Consider the following 25,154-nt stretch of genomic DNA (forward strand, 5'->3'; position numbering starts at 1 on the left):
CATTATGCATATATCAATCACAAACCCAATCACAAAACACTCATCAATGGGTTCACAATCCTAGTAAGGAAATTTAGCTACTCATAGAAAAAGAATAACAATTGGAAATAATTGAAATCATAATGCTTACGAATTGATTGCTTGGTATCGATGAAAGTAATTGCAATTGTTTGTAATCCAAAAGACTTCCAAAACTTATGAGTATTTAATGCTAAGAAGAATAAACCGAACTCTTATGTCTATCGTACAAGAAACCTATATATCGTGTATTTATAAGACCCTAAGTCGTGAGAAGTGAAAAAGACACAATTTCCCGTCGGGTCCATTCTACGATTACAGAAAACGTTACGCGGACCGTAAAAGCCCCGCCTTTCAACCGTCAAAGAGTCTCCGTGTTTTTTCACGATACACTTGACGACCGTCAAATATTACGCGGTCCGTATAATTGTTCCACGAGAATGGATCTTTGGTACATCGCTCACCGTGACCATTATATTTGTCAATTTGACGGTCCGCGGGAATGTTTTGCGGCCCGTCTAATTGCTCCGTCACTTCGCCTCTTCGTTGATCCGTTATTTTCTCCACTTCTTTTTGCATTTTCACCTAATTCTCCGACTTTTGCCATCAGAACACTTAATACCTAAAATCCAATAAAAAAAACACGTAAAATCATGTAGACTTGCTTAAAAATAAGTAAAACTTATAGCCGAAAAGCATCGATTGTGGTGTAAAATCATGCCGCATCAATCCTCCTCACAGGCTTAGTCTTTATAACCACCCACCAATCAGCCTTATCCCTACGCAAAGGATATGGAGCATAATACACCTGCTTAGCATTTTGTGCAATTATAAAGGGATCATAGCGATTGTATTGTCTTGTGTGTTTGACTTCAATTACGTTATGTTGACGATTCGCCTTTGTACCTCTTTGTCTTGGATCAAACCATCGTACCGAAATAATGTTATCTTCTTCTTAGGTTAACCTCGATACTTAAGTTGTATGATCTCTGCAAAGACACCGTAATAATCAACGATTACACGGCTACCATCGCATCGCCTTTAATGCACACTCCACTATTATTGGTCTTCTTATATTGAGAAACTTCTTCGGTTTGAAACTTGTAACCATTCACAATGTACTTTTTCATTGTCTTAACTTCATTGCACAGTCCAAGAGATATATCTTTCACAAATTGGGAATGTTCTCCTGTTTGATAAACCTATATAATAAGGAGGAAAATTAAAATTCAATAACTTATATGTAGCCTACATTTAATTGAAATTATGCAATGAATTTCCACACTTACAAAATCGTACAACCAATGGGAAAACTTCAAATATGGCTTCATCGCCCTCAAGTTCTACGAAGTAACTGTTCGATATATGCAAAATTTTCATTAGTTTCACCCTTATCAGTTACCCATTTAATTCAGTAACATAATTCGACACTCACCGAATATATACTTGAATTTCAGGGCAATTGAGCAAAACATGTGTCACAGCTGATTGCCTCTCCATACTACTCAGGGTTCGTTTTGGAGGATTTTTAGAATCTCGTCCTGGTTGATTAAAGATGGACATTGGTGGGTAGTTAGGATCAACTCCACCCTCATCATTACGGTTGGACTTATTTCTCATACACGACACTTGCTCTCCGAAATAATATGAACATAAATGCGTTGTTTCCTTTGCAAGATGCGCTTCACAAATAGACCCTTCAATCTTAGATCTCTGCTTAGCCAATTTTTTGCATTTGCCAATGGTCCTGCACATGTTTAATAGCAATAGGAACAGTAATTAGTTAACAAAATACATTAAAGAAAGAGGTAGTAAGTCTGGCTCCTTACCTCTCGAAAGGATACATCCACCTAGTTTGAACCTCTTGTACAAGACGAATGGGAAGATGTTTCATCACATCAAATAACCCACATGGAAAGATCTTCTCGAGCTTAGTTGTAATGACTGGCATATTCTGTTCCGTTCTTTGAAGGTTTTCTACTGTCAAAGTGTTAGAACATAAATCCTTGAAGAACAAACTTATCTCTCGTGATTGGTTTCCATATTCTTTCAGTAGGCGGCTAAATGCAATAGGAATCAAAGTTTCCATGAAAACATGGCAATCATGACTTTTCATACCAATCGCCTTTTCCGTCATTCATATCAGCACGCTTGTCAAAATTAGACGCATATCCCTCTGGCATCTGCAAATTCTTAACCCTTTGACAAATCTCTCGTTTCTCGTCCAAAGTATATGAAAAACTAGCCTTGGGCTTGAACACTTTATAATTCGCTAACTCTTGCAAGTTCAATTCAGGGCGCCTATAATATTCCTTTAGGTTCAATCTAGCTTTTGGGTTATCTTTTGTCTTGCCTTTAACATCCATAACAGTGTTGAACAAATTATCAAAGTAATTTTTTTCAATATGCATCACATTATGTTGTAGAAGATTATCCTTCAATACGGTAACTCCTGCATTATGCTCGTTTAGTCAATTATGTTCAACACCATAACCATGTAGTCTATAAGGGGCAACTTCGGACCTTAGGAAAGTGACAAACCCTCCCCCAAATTTCTTCTCCGACAATGTTCGAGGGTGGGGATCATTTTCGATTTTATTCTTTCTAAATGCTTGTTTCATTTTCGAATTCGTGATCCATAGGCAAGAATTGACGATGACAATCAAACCATGAATTTTTGTGGCCATGTTTTAAAGTGAAAGCTTTACTATTTTCCATGCAATGAGGACAAGCAAGCTTTCCAGCAGTCATCCAACCAAACAACATCCCATACGCAGGAAAATCGTTAATAGTCCACATCAAAGAAGCACGCATATTGAAATTGCTCTTAGTTGATATATCATATGTCACTACACCTTCACACCACAATTGTTTTAACTCATCAATCAAAGGTTATAGATAGACATCAATCAAAACTTTTGGATTACGGGGGACCCGGGGGATAACACAATTTAGGAATATGTAGGGACTTGTCATACACATCTCAAGCGGTAGATTATATGGAGTAAGAAATACAGGCCAACAAGAATAGGGTGCAGACGAAACAGAGTATGGAGTGAAACCATCCGCACACAAACCCAAACAAATGTTTCTTGGTTCACTAGCAAAATCAGGATAAGCTATGTCAAAATGTTTCCACGCTTCTCGATCCGATGGATGACACATAACACCAGTTGTCCTTCTATTTTCGCTGTGCCATCTCATGTGAGGAGGATAACTCGGCGATGCAAACAACCTCTTTATGCTATCTATAATAGGTAAATAATGCATCGCCTTAATTGGAACCATCTTCCCACTAGGTGTCTGCCTATAACGCGCATGTCCACATAATTTACATTCATTTAAATCAGCATCTTTCTTATAGAACAACATACAGCCGTTTGGACAACAATGAATTCTATCATACGACAATCCTAATTTGGAAACCGATCTCTTTGCTTCATAGTAACTCTTAGGTATGTCGAATTTCGGACTAACTAGTTCCCCCACAAGCTTAATCATTGAGTCCATAGCAGCTTGCAAGAATCCAATCTGATTTGATATTAATCATTCTAACCGCAATGTACAACTTAGAATGTCGACTTCCTACCCAAAGTGGACGATTAGCCTCTTCTAATTCTTGATAGAAGCGCATTGCTTCTTCATTGTGAGGTTTCTCAAAACTTTGCTCGTGTTCAAACCTGCATCGTATGCCAAAAGCATCATTAACCATATCATTAACTCTATCATATTCGACATGACTATATTCTGCGACACTACTACTTTCACCAACAACCATATTATAAAATATACCATTGACCCCGTCGATCTCTCCATGATCAGTCCGGACATAATATTTCTCCTTAAACCCACGACTATATAAATGAACCCTAACCGCTTCCGGTTTCAAATACTTCATACACCGGCAACGGGAACAAGGACACCTAATTACCCCTTCATTTTGAAAAGGGTGAAGTGACATTGCATGTGTGATAAACCCATCAACACCTTCAACAAATTCATCATGTACACCCACACGATCACTATAATTCATGTTATACATCCACATACGATCCATCTACAAAAATATACCCACAAATTATTGAGGTTATAGAAATATATTATAACTTAAGAATTCTAACTTAAAATATAACTTAAGAAAACACAATCCCAACCAATTCTAATTTTGAATTCTCAATAACAATTCTAACTTTAATAATTTATGGATTCTAACTTTCATATAACTTTTAAAAGAACAATCCCAACCAATTCTAACTTTAATAACTTATGGATTCTAACTTTAATTCTAAAAATTGAAAAGCAAATCTAGTGAAATAAAGTCTACATTTTCGTTTAGAGGTTATAGAAATATTATAACTTAACAATTCTAACCTTGAAAAACACAATCGCAACCCCTTCTAACTTTGAATTCTCAATAACAAATCTAACTTTAATAACTTATGGATTCTAACTTTAATATAACTTGGAAAAGCACAATCCCAACCAATTCTAACTAAGCTAACATAAATACATTGACAATGAACATAAAAAATACACAATCGCAAGAAAAAAAAAATATATATATATATATATATATATATGTATATATGAAAAGTAAACTAGTCAAATAAAGTTTATATTTTTTCACAAATTAAACATCAATAATTTAAGAAAGCACAATACCTACCAATTCTAACTTTGAATTCTTAATAACAATTCTAACTTTAATAACTTATAGATTCTAACTTTAATATAACTTTGAAAAGCACAATCCCAACCAATTCTAACTTTAATAACTTATGGATTCTAACTTTAATTCTAAAAATTGAAAAGTAAATCTAGTCAAATAAAGTCTACATTTTAGTTTTGAGGTTATAGAAATATTATAACTTAATAATTCTAACCTTGAAAAGTACAATCCCAACCAATTATAATTTTGAATGCTCAATAATAATTCTAACTTTAATAACTTATGGATTCTAACTTTAATATAACTTTGAAAAGCACAATCCCAACCAATTCTAAAAATTGAAAAGTAAATCTAGTGAAATAAAGTCTACATTTTAGTTTTGAGGTTATAGAAATACTGTAACTTAACAATTCTAACTTTGAAAAGCACAATCTCAACCAGTTCTAATTTTGAATGCTCAATAACAATTCTAATAACTTATGGATTCTAACAAAAAGCACAATCCAAACAACAAAAAAAAAAAAACTAGTCAAATAATTAAAGTATACATTTTTGCACATATTCAACATCAATAATATTACAAACAATGATAACTAAGCTAACACAAATACATTGACAATGAACATAAAATATAGTACAATCTCAAGCAAAAAAATATATATATGAAAAGTAAACTAGTCAAATAAATTTACCTTTTTTTCACAAATTCAACATTAATAACATTACAAATGATGTTTAACAAAGCTTAATAGACTAAAATTAGGCCTAAAATCTACAAATAAAACTAAAATTGAAAGAATTTTAATAGCCCTAATTTAAAAGAAACTAACCTCAATTTACTAAGTTAAAAACGGGTTTGGAGTAGGTGGGGGTGGGCTACACAGGCTGCGGGGCTGGGCGGCAGGGAACTGGGCAGCGGGGCTGGGCAGACGGGGGTGGGCGGCGGATAGGGTTTTGGAGGAATGGGGTTTTTTGTTTGGGAAGAAGGAGAAATGAAGAGTGAAACTCCTTCGGCCCTTTTGTTTAAAAAAACCGACGGACAAAACCGACCCTGTCCGTCGGTTTTTTTAAAAAGTTGACCAGCATTTGACCAAAAAAAAAGTATTAAAAACCGACCCGGTCCGTCGGTTTCCTAAAAAAAACGTTTATTAATTTTTTTAAAAATAAAATGAATTGTAAATTATTTAAAATATTTTTAAAACTAAAACCGACGTTGTCCGTCGGTTTTATATTAATTATTATTTTATTTTTTTTAATAAAACCGATGTGGGACGTCGGTTTTTGTAAAAAAAAAATGGCAGAAATATATTTTCAAAATTCTGCCAAAAAAAAACAGACCTCGTCTGTCGGTTTTCTAATTAGAAAAATTTTAAAAAATAGAAATGCAAAAAATCGACGCATTGTCGGTTATTTGTCCGTCGATTTTTGGCAGTTTTTTAGTAGTGAAAGATGAAGAAACTAGAGAAGAAACTGAAAAAGATAATGACAAATCTGCTGAAGGAGATGAAGAAGAAAATGATGAAGGAGATGAAGGAGGTGAAGAAGATGAAGAAACTAAAAAGGGTAATAAAGAAGACGAAGAAGAAACTACAGATCACATTTTGACGACCTTGGCCGATTTAAGAAAAAAGAGGAAACATAATGTGGATGTCATTATTCTTGAGTCTTCTAGTATTGGCACAGAACCCAATAGACCTTCCATTGACAAGGTCGTCAAGAGTTTCAGCATTGAAAAGTACGGCATGAGGATGCCGCTAAATGAAAATAATGATTTATCTGATGATATTGTGGTCAAATCAAGCATGGGCAAGGGCTTTGACAAATTTAGGGGCATTCTTCAGTAGCAGGGGTTGGAGAATTTCTTTAGGGCTAGCTGCTTTTGCTTTATTTAGATTTGCTTGATGAAATCGGTGTGCGGTTTCAAATGACAATGGTGTCCAGGCTTTTGAAGCGTAGGATTATTTGTGATAGAAAGGATGAGTTTTGGATTTATTACTGTGGCATGCCGGTTTGCTTTGGCATGAAGAAGTTTGCCATAGTTATCGGATTGAGATGTCATCCTTGTGAGCCTCTTCCTACTGTTGTATTAACCAAGCCAGCCCGGACTCCTAAGGCAGCTAAGCCAGCCAAGAAAGCAAAGGGTTCCAATGCTAAGAATGATGTCTCTTTGGTAGACTTAGTGGGAAAGAGCTACAAAGAGAAGAAATTGTTGAAAGATTTGGAGTCCAAAACTTTCTCCAAAAAGCACAAGGAGGCACTGTGCTTAGTTTGGTTTGTGCACAGTGTCTTTGGGCAAAAGACATAAACAACAACATACTGCTTGGATTGATTAAACTTGCAGAGGACTATGATGCCTTCAACAACTATTTATGGGGTCTTGAAAGCTTTAGGTTGACTGTTGAATATTTGTTGAGAGAATTGAAGCCAATGGGGAAGACAGACAACCTATATGGCTTCCCTTGGGCTTTCATGGTAAACTTTCTTCAATATTTTATCTTTCTATTTTCAATCACTATTTTGATTTTTGATGGCTTCTTTTTTTCTAGGCTTGGGCATTTAAAGTCATTCCTCACCTCTAGCATCAAGTGAATGAATACTCCGAAGAAGTTACTTTTCCAAAAATTCTTAGATAGCTGACTGCCAGGAACAACACAAAAGTGAGTGTTGACCTTTTCAACCCCAATAAGGAAGCTGTAAGCATTAGAACACATTCATATAGAATAAACTTAACTTCTATAAGCTTAAATATTTTACAACAGGTAACTAGTTATTGCAACAGCTTTTGTAATCTACTGCAATAAAACATGCATCTGTTGCAACAACTTCTGAATCTATTGGACAATGTCTAACAGATGAGTAACCTGTTCCAACAAGTTACCCAACATATGAATCTGTTATAACATGTAACTATCTTTTTACAACAGATAAGTAACCTGCTGCAACAAGTTAGTTGGAAAATGTCCAACAGATGAGTAACCTGTTGCAATAAGTTACCCATCTGCCACGACTCAATTTCACAAAGTCACGTGGGCACCTACCTATCCCACCTCGGTAGGCGAACCCTTAATTCAACTTTCACAAACACAGTATATATAGCAGAAGAAAATAAGCAACAAAGCCTGTCATTCGAATATATAATAAATGCGGAAGTAGTCATAAGCCCCCCAGTATCTGGTCTGGTCATACAAGAGCACTAACTAAATACTACAAGTCGGAAGATGGAAAAGTCTCATAATACAATTGTCTCGAAATAAGAGAAGACAAGTAAGTAAGGAAAAGAACATTCGGGCAGCGGCCGTCGTCGTGCTCACCCTGGAATAACTCTACAGCAGCCTTACCGATCAGCCACGAGGGAAAGGAGTGAACCTATCTAATACTCTGCATCCATAAAAGAATGCAGCAAGCGTAGGTCAGTACAAAACAACGCATCGGTAGGTATCATAGGCTGACTAAGACTAGTTGACATACATAAAGACAATAAGGTAAAAGAAAACAAGTAAACGATAGAATACAAGTCATGTTTTTCCACGTAATCACCATTCATATCCAACCTTATATTATAGCAACTAATCTCAATTGTTCCCACCTTTCACATATATCAAACAAGTCTACTAGTACAATCCAACCAATGTAGTCTAACTCACCAAAAGCCAAGAAGCATAACCAACACCATAACCAAGTCATAATCAACCAGGAAGTATAATCAAAGCAATGCAATATGAGGTATGTATGCAATGTGATGCAATGCAATGCTGGTACTCTTGTACTCTGACGGCGGAATACCTCCACGCCTCGGCAGCACAACCCATGGGGGACCCGTAAAGTCCAAGCACCGCCACTCCGCACACAGCTCAGAGGACCAAATATCCAAAAGTCTCACTATATCAGTGTTCCATATCAGTCACTCCACACATAGCCCAGAGATGATTCAATATCAAATATGTCTCAGAAGAATATAGATCACTCCGCACACAGCCCAGAGATGACTCAGTATCCAATGCAATAATGTATGAAGTATGAATATGATACAAGTACAATATCAATGAATTATATCAACTAATCGTGCCACGAAGGGGCGTACAAGTAATATCATCATCAAGGCAACGAGATAAACCACAAGGAGTCACGACTCTCAATTTTACTAATAATCAAGTCTCACAATATCACATTCATCAATATTTCCTTCTCGTTTCTATGATCAGTGCCAATCACAAAGCCTAACAATATAGTATCAGTATTTCCATCTCTGTCATTCCGTATCACAAAGCCTAGGGTGACTCAATAATCAATATGCCATGAATATGAGTATGAATGTGGGACAATGCAACTATAAACCGTGAACAATCTTAAGTTTCAAGCCGTGCCAAACATAGCGCACCAATATCACAAATGATACACATCCGTGCCATACAAAGCGCACCAATATCATCAGTAATGGTCCACACAGTAATTATAATGAATATCCAATTTCCATGACAATAAGGGCCAAATATCCCAAAATTGTTATACCAACAACAAGGCGTACACTAAGTACTAGTATCAATATCAAGTAATTTCGTCCTTCCGTTTGACTCCCAATTCACAAACAATCCACCAATTTATACACAACGTACCAAACAAGGTCCTATAGAGTATACAGGCCACAAGCCCGATCAAACCAGTCACAAGCAATACCAAACCCTAAGGCAACATCCAACCCAAACTTCATACCCGAAGATTTACATGAAATCTCCGATAATATTATCTATATATACGCTTCTCTAGTCGAAGTCTAACCATAAAGGTAAACCATAACCTACCTGGAACGCCGAACAGCAAATCACGGACCACGAGCTAATTCCTTGCCCTACGGTGAGTCTCCACACAATCAAACTCTAATCAAATAGAGATTCTATGTAAGAATACGAGAAGAACAATGCCCATATTGGTTATATTCTATTCGGGTCAAACTCCAACCTTTAATTTAGGAAAAACGGGTCTCAAGAGCAAAACGGGAATTTTATGACCAAAATACCAAATTCAATACCAAAGGGTCAAAACCCATTACTTTAATCATAGGAATACTTAATCAATTCTCAAAATCACCATTAATATGAAAACCCCCAAATTTGGGTCTAAGAACCCTAACTTTAATCCCACAATTTTACCTCTAAAAATGGAGGGAAACATGTTTATATAGTTTATAATCATCACTTTCGTGCTTAATGAAGTTAGCCCAACCAATAATATAAGATTTCAAAGCCAAGAACTCATTAGGAGGAAAACCCATAAAAACCCCTCTTTTAATCTTAAGCTTTTTTTGGAAAATATAAATCTAGCTAATTTGTTCCCAACATATTCAAGCATATTCAACATTAATCTTACTATTTAGGAAGATTCTAGGAACCAAAAATGATTTAGAGCTTAACTCAAGAATCCATTGAAGACCCATTAAATTCTATGAATTCTAGATTATGCTAGATGATGAAGAGAGGTTAATGGAATCATAATAAGGTAGGAATGTTACCTTAGGGAAGAAATCACTTGAAAACCCTCCAATTCGCCTCCACAAAGCTCTCAAATCGGCATAGAAATAATGACTAGGGTTTTGGGGTTTTAAACTTATAAAATAAGGTCGATCTCAAATAAACCGCTACGGCGGTCATATGACGCCCAGCGGTACCGCCCTAACTGTTGTACAGACCGCTACAGTGGTCCTGGCCAAAATACATACTGCCGCTGCAGCGGACACCAGACACTAGAATTTTTCCCAACTTTCACAATTTCATCCCTAAATCCGGCATTCACCCGAGACCAGAAATATACAAACCAAATATGCAGATATACATAAAAACACGCTACAAACGCACTCGTAGCCTCGGAATTCCCATCAGAGATTTTGTTGACCGAGTCAACCCCCGATACCTCAAAATTAAATTTCCAACCCAGGTCCCAAAATGCACCCGAGTGCATTGGGAACCTAAATATACACACAAGTTCTAAACGACCATCCAGACCTCTCGAAATCGACGGATTCCCAAAAAAGGTCCGTTTACTCAAAAGTCAACTTTGAGTCAACTCATTTTCGCTTAATGCCTAATTTTTCTAGAAAACATTCTAAGGCCCACAACGATGCCTAGGAAGTCATGCCAACTATCTTTTCATGTCAAAATAGTTTTAACGAGACTCGATAACGGGTCAATGAAGGCAAAAACGGAATAATCACGGTAATGACAAAACAGGTCGTTACACCATCTGTTGGATAATGTCCATCAAGTGTGATACTTGTTGCAACAGATCACTTTATTTGCTAATCTGATAACTTCTGAATCTGTTACAGTAAATTTTTACAACAGGTACAATAATCTGTTGCAACAAGTTACTAATCTGTTGGACAATATCCAACAAATGAGTAACCTGCTGCAATAAGTTACCCATCTGTTGGACAACTAACAGATGTAACCTATTACAACAACCTCTGAGCTGATAACTTCTTTTAAATAGGTCTTGCTTTTCATGATTTAGCACCATTTTGATATATCTACTTTCTTGTTGTAGGTTGTGCACCCATGGCTTGTCCAGACAATAAGAGAGTTGGAGATGTCATGCCTTGTCACCTTTATACCCATAGAATCTGTGCCTGACAGATTGATGGATGGGTTCAAAGGGGAATTGGCTGGAGTGACAGCCATCACAAGGGAATCAACTAGGGTTGATGATGTTGTTGCTGGTGGTGGTGGTCTTGTTCTTTGGTGGTAATGTTGTTGTTGATGTTTTTGGTGGTGTTTTGGTGGTGGCGATGTTGTTGTTAATGTTGGTGGTGGTGTTGTTCAACCTATTGATTTTGTTGGTGGTGGTGGTGTTGGTGTTGGTGATGATGTCCAGGAAAGTATTGTCGGGGAAATTTAAGAGATGATGATGTTGATATTGGTGAATTTACTCCAGTTGCTGGATTTAGTGGTGTTGGAGGATTTAGTGGTAATTTTAGTGGTGGTGAATTAAGTGGTAGAAGATTTATTGATGTTGGTCCCGGTACCTCTAAGGTGCCCTCATGTGCTTGTGAATGCACCACTTGCAAGGAGAAAATGGATAATTTGGTTAGAAAGGTTGAGGAGTTGGTGCAGGCACAAGAAGCCACAAACACTTCTATCCAGAGTTTGATATCCAAGAGGGGCATCAATCTATCAAAGAGCCTTTCCTCACCCCTATACTCCTATTCATGTTCGGAAGAGGGGCAAAGCAATTGCCAAGGCAGTTGCATCAGTTAGATCAAGGAAATCAGCTGCCACTCCCAGGAAGTCAATTGAGACTTCTCTTCCTGATGTTGGGCCAAAAGTGCTAAAAAGGGTAGACATTTTCAAGCCTGTAAAAGCCCAAAGAAAGAAAAAGCTTGACACTGTGCTCAAAGCCAAAAAGAGTGGGAAAAAATGTACTCAATGCATGAATTTGGGGCCCCAGACTTCAAGGTTATGACAAGCATGAATATTTTGTAGGAGGATTGTGTAAGTTTCAACACTTGTATATATCTATCTAATTCATTATGTTGTGGCAACAAGTCCTTCATTTTGTTGAATCGGTTGCAACAGGTCCTTTATTTTGTTGAATATGTTGCAGCAAGTTAATTTGCTGTTGCAATAAGTTAGTTATTTGTTACAACAAGTAGCTAACTGTTTTACTACTTTTACTTTAGCATGTAGATGAAGTCCTGCTTCTAATGCGTATGAGGCAAATCAATTTTCTGAGTACTATGATTCCACTGATATAATCCAGGACCTCAACTTTTACAATAACATTCTCAAGAGATACACAGATTTGACAAATGAGAGTGCAGTTCCGAATGTTGTGCCTTTGGAGGTTAGACTTACTAAATTTCTATGGGATGATGAAGTGGTCAATTATTGTAGAGGTATTCGACCCTACGCGGGTGGCTGCTCATAGGCTGGTGCAAAGAGGGTTTTAACAATGATGAATACTGATGTCACACATTTTTTCACTCTCGAGTTCAAGATTGAAGAGGGAGTGATAAATGTTTATGACTGCAACATTCTTGTCTACCCAAATGATGCTTTCTTTTGTTACATGCAGCCCGTATTGGAATTGTGGCCCAAGTTACTAAAACAGTGGCATGTTCACATACTTTCCTGCAAAGTTACTCCATGAACCGTGGGGATTCGATAGGAAAATGAATCTCCCCCGCAATGACACTAGTAGGACATGTGGTTCGTACTCACTTGCTTTTATAGAGGCTTTGCTCACCGGCACAAATGTGACAAAACCTGACAATCTAATCAGCGACAACTCTGTGAGGAAGATGACATGGAGATGGGCCTTAGGTGTTATTGAAAAGGTGTTGGAGCCCTAAGATGGGCTGATAAACAATTTATTTAATTTGTATTTTTTGGAGACCAAAGGTGGCCTGTTGAGCAATTTATTCTAACTTTCAACTTTATGTCATTGGTGAATTATGGTGGATGTTGATGACATTATATAATTTAAGTATATGTTAGGTGTTCAGTACCTTTCTAAGACATTTCTGCAAGTATTTAAGTTGTTTCAAACAAGTCACAATTTTGTTGCAACAAATACTTAATCTGTTGGTAAAAAACAAACAACTGTTGCAAGACATTATGTTCAGTAGTTTCAAACAAGTCACAAAATCTATTTCAACAAGTTACTAACTTGTTGCAACAAGTTTCTAATCTGTTGCAACAGATGGCTCAGTTGTTGCAACAAATCTAACGGCTGTTGAAAAAATTGCAACAAGTTGATAATCTGTTGCAATAAGTTTCTAATTTGTTGCAATAGATGGCTCAGTTGTTGAAACAAATCTAACAGCTATTGAAGAAGATTTTTAACAAGTTGATAATCTGTTGCAACAAGTTGTTTATCTATTGCAACAAATGGCTCGGTACATTTAAACAAGTTACTTAGTTGTTACGAAATCATACCTAGATGTTGTAAATGTTTAACTCTAAATACCATCAAATTAATTAAGTGTGTTTATATATATATATATATATATATATATAGAGAGAGAGAGAGAGAGAGAGAGAGAAACCATATGTCCTGACTCAGAATACCATCAAATTGATTAGATACATATACTGAACAATAAATATCATTGATTTCCTTTTTTATCACTAAATATGGGTGAATCAAGTAGTTCTCATCAAATAACTCTAACGATCACTCGATTTAGGAAGAATACACTAAGTTGATCATATGTCCTGACTCAAAATACCATCAAATTGATTAGGTACATATACTGAATAGAAAATATCATTGATTTCCTTTGATTATCACTAAATATGAGTGAATCAAGTAGTTCTCATTAAATTACTCCAACGATCAATCGATTTACGAAGAATACACTTAGAACTACCCATCTAACCAATGAAATCACTGTCTAATCCGTTAAGGATGTTAGTAGATAAATATATTGATCACTAAATATCATTGAATCCCTTTGTTTAACACTAAATATTATTGATTCCCTTTGTTGATTACTAAATATAAGTGACTCATATCATAGTTGTTGCAGCAATTGCAGTATCTGTTGCAGCAATTGAAGTATATGTTGCACCAATTGTATAATCTGTTGCAGCAAGTAACATAGTTATTGAACGAGTCATATCACTAGTTGGATAAAACACAACAAGTTATCGAGTTTCTGCAACAACTCATTCCATTTGTTGTAAAAACTCAAAACACCAAATAACATGATGTTACAAGTCATGCCACTTGTTGGAAAACCAAGTTAAGTAACTTAGTTGCTGCAAAAGATTTGTTACTTGCTGCCAGTCTTATCACTTGTTGGATAACAAACAACAGATATATAGTTGTTGTAACAAGTCTGATTACTGGTTGGGAAAATCCCAACAAGTTACAGAGCTGTTGCAATAGGATTATTACTTGTTGGAAACTGTTTAGAAATTGCAAAACCACAGAGCATACATTGGTGATTTGAACAAAATCGATGTATCATATAAACCAAGTTCACAAACACAAACAACAGAATTTTTCATTGCAAGAAAGAACAAACATAAAAATGTCATAAAATTCAAGTTCACAAACACCAATAATAGTAATTATTATTAGAAGACATTGCAAGATTAACAACTATGGACCATTTTGGTTTGGGCATGTAGTTTTTCTATGGCCAGCTGTTTTGCATATGGAGCATTTATTTTCCTCATTGGAAATGATTCTCTGATTCCACGCCTCCTCTTTGTCCGTCTTCTTCTCGGTTTGCTCGGATCAACATGTGGAGAAGGTATTTCTCTCTCTAAAATCTCTATAGTAACTTCCCAAGATTCTTCAGAAGGCACGGGATTCATTTCCTTACAATATGCAATTATGTAATTTCTCCACCTTATAATATGGAGATGAGTAGTCATAAATCCGCCTTCCAAAGTCTTCACCATATTGGACTCGAAGCGCTACCATAGCATGTGGACAAGGTATTTTGTCCAAGTCAAAAACTCTTCAAGTACAAGATCTTCTTTGCAGATCAACTATTGCAACTGAACCGTGACCGATGAAGCTTAACTTATAGTTGGGAATTTGATGGGCCAATAACTTATTCCCCTAGTTGACAAATTTTTCAATTGTTTTTTCCATTGAGGGAACAAAGATGGTTGGTGAGTCAATGAACTCCATACGCCTCTCATGAAATTTTTCAGCAAACCTCCTATTTATGGAATCAAATAGAACAGTAATGGGAAATTCTCTTTCAACATTGAACATTGAGTTCACTGACTCAGCAGTGTTTGTCGTCATAAAATTATACATGAGAAAGCAAACATATTAGTGTTGGAACAGGTGGCTCAGCTATAGGAAAAATCACAACAAGTAGAACATTAGTTGCAACAAGTAACCTATTAGTTGCAGCAGATGTGTTACTTGTTGGAAACAGAAATGTACAAATACCTATTTCCGGGGCAGAATGCCCTGCTCCATCTGTGGAATCCAGTACGTTCAAAATGTTCGGCGGCCCCAGGAACCATATCTCTGATTCAATTGAAATGGTCATTGAACACATCAATATTGTATGCTTTTGCTGCTTTATAAAATTAAGATACGACCTCCCTAGTGTGAAAGGTGGTTCTCAGATTTTCCCTAAGGTGCCTCATGCAAAAACCATAATGAGATGTAGGGAAGACAATTGAAACTGCCTTTTTGATACTTGGATGTCTATAAGAAATTATGCACAACTCAAGGGTATCCTTTACATAGTTTCGCATTTGTTCAAGAAAATATTTGTACGAAGCATCACACTCCTTGTCCACTACACAAAATGCCACCGGAAAAATATGATTCTCCGCATCATGTGCAACGGCTGACAACAACCCTCCTTCGTACTTGCTCCTCAAAAATGTCCCATCGACAGCTATGACTTTTTTCATTTGCGCAAAACCAAGCATCCAAGCCTTATACGCTACAAAAAAGTACTTGAACTTCCCATTTTCATCAACCTTCAATGCCGTCTTACTTCCTTGATTTGCAGAACGAAGCATATAACTGTACGCATCAAGCACCGCATACCCGTGCTCATGTGTCCCCCTTGTCAAAGCCTTTGCAATCTCTATGCCCTTCCATACCTTCCAATAACTTACCTTACAACCCAATTTTGTACGGATTGAGTGACTCATATCTTTTGTAGATGGGCCTTTACCGTCAGGAAACCTATCTTAGAAGTATTCACTAATGACTTTCGTTGTAGCATGTGGATTATGGCTAGTAATGTGCTCAGAACCACATGTGTGATGCTTTATGTAGGTTCTGATACAAAATCTGTCAGAACTTAAAAGCTTCACAGCCCTCAGCCTCCACTTGCACTCTGGATGTACACATCTGAAGTAATACACAGTATGCGAATTAATCACCTTCTTGATGCTAAAATCTTTCTTCAAACAAGCAAGTTTCAACGAAGTTGCTAGTGCTTCTTTGTTTCAATGAAGTTGCTAGTGCTTCCTTGTTCTTAAATGACATTCCTTTATAAAAACATGTTTCATCATCTTGAACATGCCTAGACTGTGTTGATTGTGTAGTGCCCACTGTATTGCTCGCAACTTCGGGTATAGGAATCTGGTCAGCCCCACTTCTATTATCTGGGATATCCATATCCACCGCATCCAATTCATTATTTAACACATTGTCACGACCCAACCCCCCATGACTGGCACCCAACTAAATTCTAGTGGGCCAACCAACACACAAGCCATCTATTCATTCAAGTCCGATTTTATATTAACCAAGTTAATCAGTTATTACTCATTCAAGCATCAATTAAATAAAATAAGTCATGACATAAAATACTTAAATAAGTGCAGAAGTTCTAACTATTACAAAATCCCCAAAATCCGAAAGTCATCATACCAGAACTCTAATCTAAAAACATGTCTAAGGAATGAAATCTGTCTAATAAATATCCATAATGTCTAGAATAGGAAAAGACATCATAAGAGGAAGATCTTCGGGCGGTCCGGCATGGATACAAACTCATCTTAGATATGTCAAGAACGTCCTCAACGCTAGATGTGAGAGCGGGTAGCAGTCTCTATATCACAATCTGCACTCAAAAGAATACAGCAAGGTAGTATCAGTACAAACACTATGTACCGGTAAATATCATAGGCCGACTAAGATTAGTATCATGCATATCTCATAAAATCAATAGAATAAACAAGCCAGCCAACAGACATGAATATCAATAAACCACGACAAGTCAACCAAGGATAATCACAATCAAGTAACCAAGATATCAAAAATCACAATCAACGGAAGCCACAACAGAAATAAGTTTACCACAATAATCATACTCACTGTTCACACATGCTAACTCATGTCATTGCTCAGTAGTCATGACCTGCAGGGGACCCATGGTGTCCATGTAGCACTCGTTCCGGATCCACTCCTCGGACCCGAGCATAAACCTCCACTCCAGAACGAACCTCGGACGCGGACCATAACAATGTACCTCTCTTTCCCAAAACTAACCTCGGACCACGAGCCCATAATCTAGGTCACATGAGTGCCTTTCCATACCTCTTTACAGGACAATGTTTCTTACCTTCTCATTATCAATGCTCAAATCATTATTTCATGTCACAATATCGCTGAGAAGATCATATTAGCTTCTTATCACAAACACATCCACTGCAATTTAACACACAAGCATAGTGGCACAAAGCCTACACAACCACTCAATCGCATTCACATGAGAATTCAACCACACAACATCATGCATGAAAACTAGACATGCTTTCTCTTAAAGAATTCACAAAACATACAATCAACTAACCAAAGTCTAACTCAAGTAGACCGTAACCCACCTCAAACGTAAAGCTGGAACAACGCAGTCACTCCACTATAGCTTTTCCCTTTCTCAAAGCCTCAGAACGCTCAAAGTCTAGAAATAGAAGGCTCAATGAGTCATAATTACTCACATCACAAGTACCAATTCAAGAATACTCTTCGGTTTATCCCATTCCAATGGGTGGATGATTTTCAAGGTGTAAAGAAACCTATCAAGGGCCTTGGCAATCATTAATCATCAAATTATAATAATATTATCTCAACATTCCCACTACAATCAGTTTTCATGGTCAAGACACGATTTTTATAGAACCCTAGGTCTCAATTCACTTAGTTTATGATCCTAAGGATTCAATTCATGATTAAGAGAAATTAACCCAAGCCTTTAGATGAAAACTAAGTGATAATAACCATAACCCATCAAGTTTAGAAGGTTTATTAATTTCTAAGGTTTCTATTACAATTTCACCATTTAAGACCCATAAAAGGGATGACAATCATGAAGGACAAACGAAATGATAGAAAGGGATAGATGAGACTTACCTCTCAAGAGTTTTCTTGCCCTAGCTTAGAATTCCACCCTGGGTGCTTGTGGGGAACTGTGTTGGGTTATTATAAATAAAGAATGTGAGACTAAGTGTTTTAAACATGGGCTACTGTTTTCCGTCGACCGCTGCGATGGTCGTTCCACCGCTAAAGTGGTCCCTCTATAGCAGCCAAGCGACTACTATAGCTGACCGAAAGGAAATCCGCTCACCGCTATAGCGTTCCATCCCCTACTATAGCGGTATCACCGTAGCGGACCATTGCCCGCCACAGCTGCCATAGGAAAAATGGCTGGCCGCTGGAAGCGGTCAAACCACCGCTACAGCGGTACCGCCCAGTGGTGCCATTTGGGCAGTGAGCTCGACTTTTTGTCCAGTTTCCCCCCCTTCCACTCCACATTTCATCTGAGGCCTCACAAACACAAATAAAACATGCAACCAGACATAAAAACATCATACAAATCCACCCATAGCCTCAGAATTTCCAATGGAGTTCTAATTTCCTACGTCACCACCCGACGGACTCAATCAAACTTAAACAATAATCACAAGAAAGTTAAGTTTCAGCTGTTAAGCTTACAAAATTGAGTTCTACGAGCTCGTTCTACTCTTGGGAAGGTTCTATTTGGTGGGGTGACCCTACTTTTCCCATAACGAACGGAAAGGTCGTTACACACATCTTGTTGGTCTTGAGATAAATTGTGGTTCTCTACCGGGATTCCAATGACGTATACCCTTAAAATGAGCCTAGCTACATCATTTAAATAAGCACGCAAACAAACCTGATCGGTTATCTTAAATGGCAAGACCCTCTGATTTTCAAAAGAGCTGTGCATGTAAGTGATGGCAAGATCTTTTGGTTCACAAGTTAATTCACAGTAGGTGATGATTAGGTTCACAAAATCATCAAACACAACATCTTTTTGGACATTCATTGCTATCGTCTCTAACATGTCACTACCCTTCCATTGCCAAATATATTGATTGTGCTTCTCGATCCATTCACCATGGCAATCAGCCCCTATTGTTATTGAGTCCCCCATTAGTGGTGTTCGAGGTACCTGAAGATATTTTGTTTAACAAAAAATTGGTCATGACAGTACATATCAAACTATAACAAAGTGAAACAACTGCAGTAGTTGTTCCAACAAATTAGTTACTTTTTGGAACAAGTGGACTACTTGTTGCAGCATGTAATCCACTTGTTGCAACAAGTCTCTAATCTATTGAAGTCAGCTTCAATTTTTTTGGGTAATGTTTCAGACTGTTGAAGATGTCCAACAGATTAGTGAATTGTTGCAACAAGTGGATTACCTATTGCAACAAGTAGTCCACTTGTTCCAACAAGTCACTAATCTGTTGGAAGCAACTTCAGTTTTTTGGGTTCTGTTTCAGACAGTTGATGCTACTTCCAATAGATTATTAACTTGCTGCAACAAGTGGACTACTTGTTGCAACAGGTAATCCACATGTTGCAACAACTCACTAATCTGTTAGAAGCAGCTTCAGTTTTTTGGGTTCTATTTCATCCAAAAACTGAAGCTGACTCCAACAAATAATTGAGTTGTTGCAACAAATGGACTACCTATTGCAACAGCTCACTCACCTGTTGCAAGTTATTTATACAACGTATTTAGCAATGGTTGCAACAAGTACACCAACTAAATAATTTGTTGTAGAAGTTGCAACAGCCACATAATATGTTGCAACAACTACAACAGCTACTGTAAGTTGTTGAAAAATCAGTAGATTATACCCACATGAAAAATTGAAATAAAACAGCATTGTTTTACTTACCAAATGAGCGAAAAATACTTATGAAGTAATTCCCAGTGCTACACGAATGAAATCCGGTCAAAAAATTATAAAATCGGGTGGTCTCGTTTTTTTCTTTCTTGAGCAAGAAGAAGAAGAAGAAGAAGAAGGACAATGAAGAAGCAAGAAGAAAGCAGCAGAATAAGAAGAAGCAAGAAGAAGAGGCAAAAATGTTGAAAACGGGGCTGACCACCTTTGGTGCTTTTTTTTTCAGTTTGGGTATTTTAGGGTTTATATGGGTTGGGTCAAAGTGTTAAAAATAAAACTTGCGGGCAAAGTGTAAAAAACAAAGCTTGGGATCAAATTGTTAAAAATATAACTTTGGGGCTAGTTCAAAACTCCCTAATCACTAATCCAAATTTTATCATCCCTACTCAATAAAAAAACTTAGAGTTACGTACCCCAACTCAATTTTGAGACTTTTTTGTCACCTGTAATTAATTAGCCCAAGTAAATAAGAGTTGAAAAGCAATTTTAAGTATTGGAGTTAAATTTATGACTAAATAGTTACGCGTTTGGATTAAAGTGCTAGAGTTGAAAATAAAAAAGCTCTTTTTCTATTAAATTAGCTGAAATAACCTTAAAACTGTTAAAAGTAAAAATAAGCTTGTTATTTCAACTCTTTTAATTTTAAATTAACTCGAACACAAATTAATTTGTGTCTTAATTCACTTTTCAGTTATAACTTACTTTGATAAGATTATTTTTAATAATATAGATTATATAAATAGCTATAATATTTATAATCTGACTTAAGTTTGTAAATAAAAAACATACTCCATTAATAGTTCATATATAAATTACAAGTGTTTATCAATTTCACCAGCAATCATATCACGAATAGCCATCCAACAATTATCACTTTGATTTTTCACATTTTCTACATTTACGATATTAGCTCTTACAGATGTATCAACATGATTAATAGATGGAACATATCTCTCATCCTCAGCTGCTCGGAATGCATCATCCACCTTACATTTCTTTCTAATATAATTGTGAATAGTCATAGTAGCAAGTACGATATCCTTTCGAGTATCAATGTCATAGTAATGCAAGTCTCAAAGAATAGACCACCTCATTTTCCATAAACCAAATGTACGCTCCACAAAGTTTATGCATGAAGAATGCAAATAGTTAAATTTTTCTTTCGTTCCTCTTGGTGCTCGCACTTGTTGTGCCGCACCTCAACCGAATTCTACTAGGTGATATCTCAATTCCTCCCTTTTGTATGGAGCCATATATGCACTCACGTGTGGATATCTTGCATCAACTAGGTAATATTTGTTCCTTAATGGATGTGAAAAGTTAAGCTCTGATCTGTGAAGGGCCTCACCAAATATACGACTATCATGAGCTGCTCTTTTCCATCTAGCTAATCCAAATGTGAAACACATATTAAAATCGAAGACAACAAGAATATTTTGAGTTGGATAACCTTTCCGCCCAATATAAGATATTTCTTGGCCTTGCGGTAATCTTGCTTTCACATGTGTGCCATCCAGCGCCCAATATAATCCTATAAATAACAAATCTCAATGGAAGTTTGATATTAGAATTTGAGCTATAGTGTGCTTCGCTAAATGTAACGACCCATTTGATCGTTACGGACTTTCCTCCTCCTTTCTCCAAAATAACCCTTGTTTGGGTCCGCGCTGGTAATTGTTACACGTGGGGCTTACCTCAAGAGTGACACATAGCCAATTTTAGAAAGAACCTCTCTAATGTAGGAATTTTCGGGAACAGTTGTTCCACTTCAGTGTGCCCGTGTTGGCAGACTTATAGCCGCGTAGGCAAGCAACCTTAGGTTTTAATGATTATGTGTCTGCGAAATACGTTCCACAGAGGCGACATCGCGTTAGCGGGCAGATGTCCGCGCAAGCAGAAATCGCTGGGCAGACCTAGCATTTACTACCCCATTTTGAGATCGGACCTCATTTTCACCAAACCAAAGCTAGTGTTCCTTGAAGAGAATTTCAGAGAAATCCATGGCCTTTGGGGAGGGTAAGATCTAACTCTATCTCATTACTTCCGTTCTTGTCCCTTATCTTCTATTGTCAAATCTCATGCTTAGGAGTCTAAGGATTTGAGGGAAAGTTCTTTTGCTACTAAAACCCTAGGTGGGTGAATGGTGTTCTTCTACTAAAACTCTTGGTGGGTAAGGATTAATAATGTTTTGTTTAGCATGGGAAAATCATTTTCTTCTAACTATAATCTCTATTTATTAGTTGCGTTTTCTCAAATAGGTTAGTGTAGGATTTTCTTAGAAATTGGGGGTTTTGGTAATAGAAGGACTTGGAGTCCCATTTGAGGTTAGATGAATATGAAATTTAGGCTATAAATCATTGGAGAACCTAGTAAACTAGTTTAATGGAAGAATTCTGATTTTTCCCTTGTGGGCCCGGGGATGTTCTATATAGATCTCTTAGCACTCTTCTAGAGTCGTAGGATTTGAATATCCTCAATGCGTCTCTTATAGGAATACTTTTCTTCCAGACCCTATTGTTCTCAACACTTTCCGAAGAAGGAAGATAAAGTTCGAGAGAGATGTTCGTGGCACCTATTTGGCTTCGAGATAGGTTACGGCTTACTTGAGCTAGACTATGATTAGGAATTCATATGTAATTAGTAGATGTTGATGGTGAAAGCATGCATAGGTCTTCGGACAAGGTGTTGGGTTGGATACTCTTAAGTTGGTAATTTTCTTCTGTGTGTGGCTTGTTGCCATATTGTGATATTGGGCTTGTTGTTATGTTTGTGATGTTGGGCTTGCCGCCCCATATTGTGACGTTGTGCTTGTTGCTTTATTAGTCATGATTAGAGGTTGTGTTGAGCTTGATATTGCTTGTTCAGAATATTCTTGGCGTAGTATGCCATTTCCTTTATCCTTGGTAGTTTATCCATATTATGATCGTCTATGTACAAATTGTGGTTTATGAGGGAGACTAATGTAATGACTGACATGCTTGGGAGTTAGAAGTTTCATCTAGGCTTATGAATTGAGTAGTGAGTTGCATCGTACTTGCTCTCGGGTTCAAATTGGTTGTTGAATCTTTTGGCTATGGATGATCAATTGCGATTATTACACCTTTATGATTATTGTTGTTGAGTTTGACACTCATGCATGCATTTCATTCCGCATTTCATATAGTTACATGATGTGGTTCCAACGGAAACAATGACAAAAATGATATGGTAGTGAGGAAAGACTTATGGAAACAATGATGAGTCATTGTGATGGAAATATTATGTTTATCCGTGATGCGAGGTTGTTATCGAAGCGGACAGTATGTGTGCTAGTGATCCGATGGGACATTTCGGAGCGAGCGGTGCATGGACTTCGCGTGTCCCTGTGGGTCATGACTATTGTGACGTCGAAAGTTCCATCTGTAGCATGTGTGTACAGGTTGTGGCAATTGTCATTGCATTTCATTACACTTCATCCATAAGCATAGCATTTTACATCATTATGGTTTTCCCTTATCTTGACCTCCCCTTGGTTGTGTAATGCTTAAGTGACAATCTGTTGTGCGTTAACAATTTGGGCGAGGTGAACGTGTATATTGAGGAGTAGAACTTGTCTTTAGGATATGATTTGAGGGTAGGGAAACTCTCTATACTAAAGTGTTGTGAACTGTTGTGTTGATATGTGTATTTCCTCGTTTGATTTCCTATTATACTTATCTGTTAGCTCCTACCTATTATATATGTCTTGCTAATCGTTGTCGGCCTATAATGCTTACCAGTATGTGTGTTGTACTGATACTACTCTTGCTACACCCTTTTTGGGGTGTAGAGTTGTTCCTGGTTGATGCTCGAGGTTCAGTTAGCTTCCGAGGATCTCACGGTGTCCACTCTAAAGCTTCTGGTGATTTTCATTCCAAAACAGGAGTTGTACTTAGTTAAATTGTATATCATGGCAAGTTGTATATCTTAGAAGCTCTTGTACGAGTCTAGACCCGATTTTGGGAATGGTTCCATTAATGAAAGTATTTTCTTATGTTTATTTTTCTATTAAAAATTGTGTTTGGATTGGCTAGTTTATTCTTCTCTTATTAACTTGAAAATTTGAGCTTTTGGTTCGGAAAGGGTTCGCCCACCAGGAGGGTTAGTGTGGGTGCTCGCTCAACACCCGAGTTGAGTTGTGACAGTAAATGATACTTATTTAAGAACTAGACTCTCGGCGCGTGCGTTGCATGTATGTGTCAAGTTACGTAGTGTATGATTAAGAAAAGTAATAACAATATAAATTTTGCATAAAAGAAATGTGAAACTTCCTGTCAACAATAAGATCATTCTCTCCGAAGCAATTAAACTACAAAGAAAACCATTAAAAAAAATTTACACTCACTATGAATTTGAAAGCAACAAATATAAAAGTGCTAATTTTTTTTTCAGTAACTTGGCTTCTAAAGATAAAAAATCATTGTAAATTCATTGTATAGAAATGTGCATATTTGTATTGTATTGGGAGTATCAAGGAAAACTGCTCAGACAAGTCCAACTCCAAACAAGTTATTTGCACTTAACTTGGATAAGAGAAGCTTCATAAACATGTATTAGAATTGAGCCCAAGGTGACAATAAAATTCTGAAATGAAGGTTCTCTATATTTACTAATGTTTTAACTCAAAAAAAATCAATGACACAATCACAAGTTATCAACCTCGTTCAAGCATTACTTGTATTTAGTAAAAAGTAGAAGTACTATCAATTTTGTGACCGAGTAATTCAACCTGTTAGATGAGTACAAAATAAATTTACATTTGATGTAATATTAAATTTATATGAAAATATTATTTCAAATGAATG

The 25,154-nt window shown here is 36.8% G+C and overlaps 1 protein-coding gene across 1 annotated transcript; it reads right to left on the reverse strand.

The window, feature by feature from the left end:
• Positions 1-499: 499 nt before the first annotated feature.
• On the reverse strand, positions 500-3,796 carry LOC132046145 (uncharacterized). The gene is made up of 9 exons (XM_059436699.1): positions 3,608-3,796; positions 3,096-3,549; positions 2,727-2,873; positions 2,137-2,470; positions 1,848-2,078; positions 1,465-1,765; positions 1,047-1,220; positions 758-826; positions 500-640 (listed from the first exon to the last, which is right to left on the reverse strand). Exons 1-9 carry the CDS (start codon positions 3,794-3,796, stop codon positions 500-502), a joined length of 2,040 nt encoding a protein of 679 aa, XP_059292682.1.
• Between the last annotated feature and the right edge of the window lie 21,358 nt (positions 3,797-25,154).

Source organism: Lycium ferocissimum, unplaced genomic scaffold, assembly GCF_029784015.1.
Source record: "Lycium ferocissimum isolate CSIRO_LF1 unplaced genomic scaffold, AGI_CSIRO_Lferr_CH_V1 ctg9625, whole genome shotgun sequence".
Lineage (NCBI taxonomy): Eukaryota > Viridiplantae > Streptophyta > Magnoliopsida > Solanales > Solanaceae > Lycium > Lycium ferocissimum.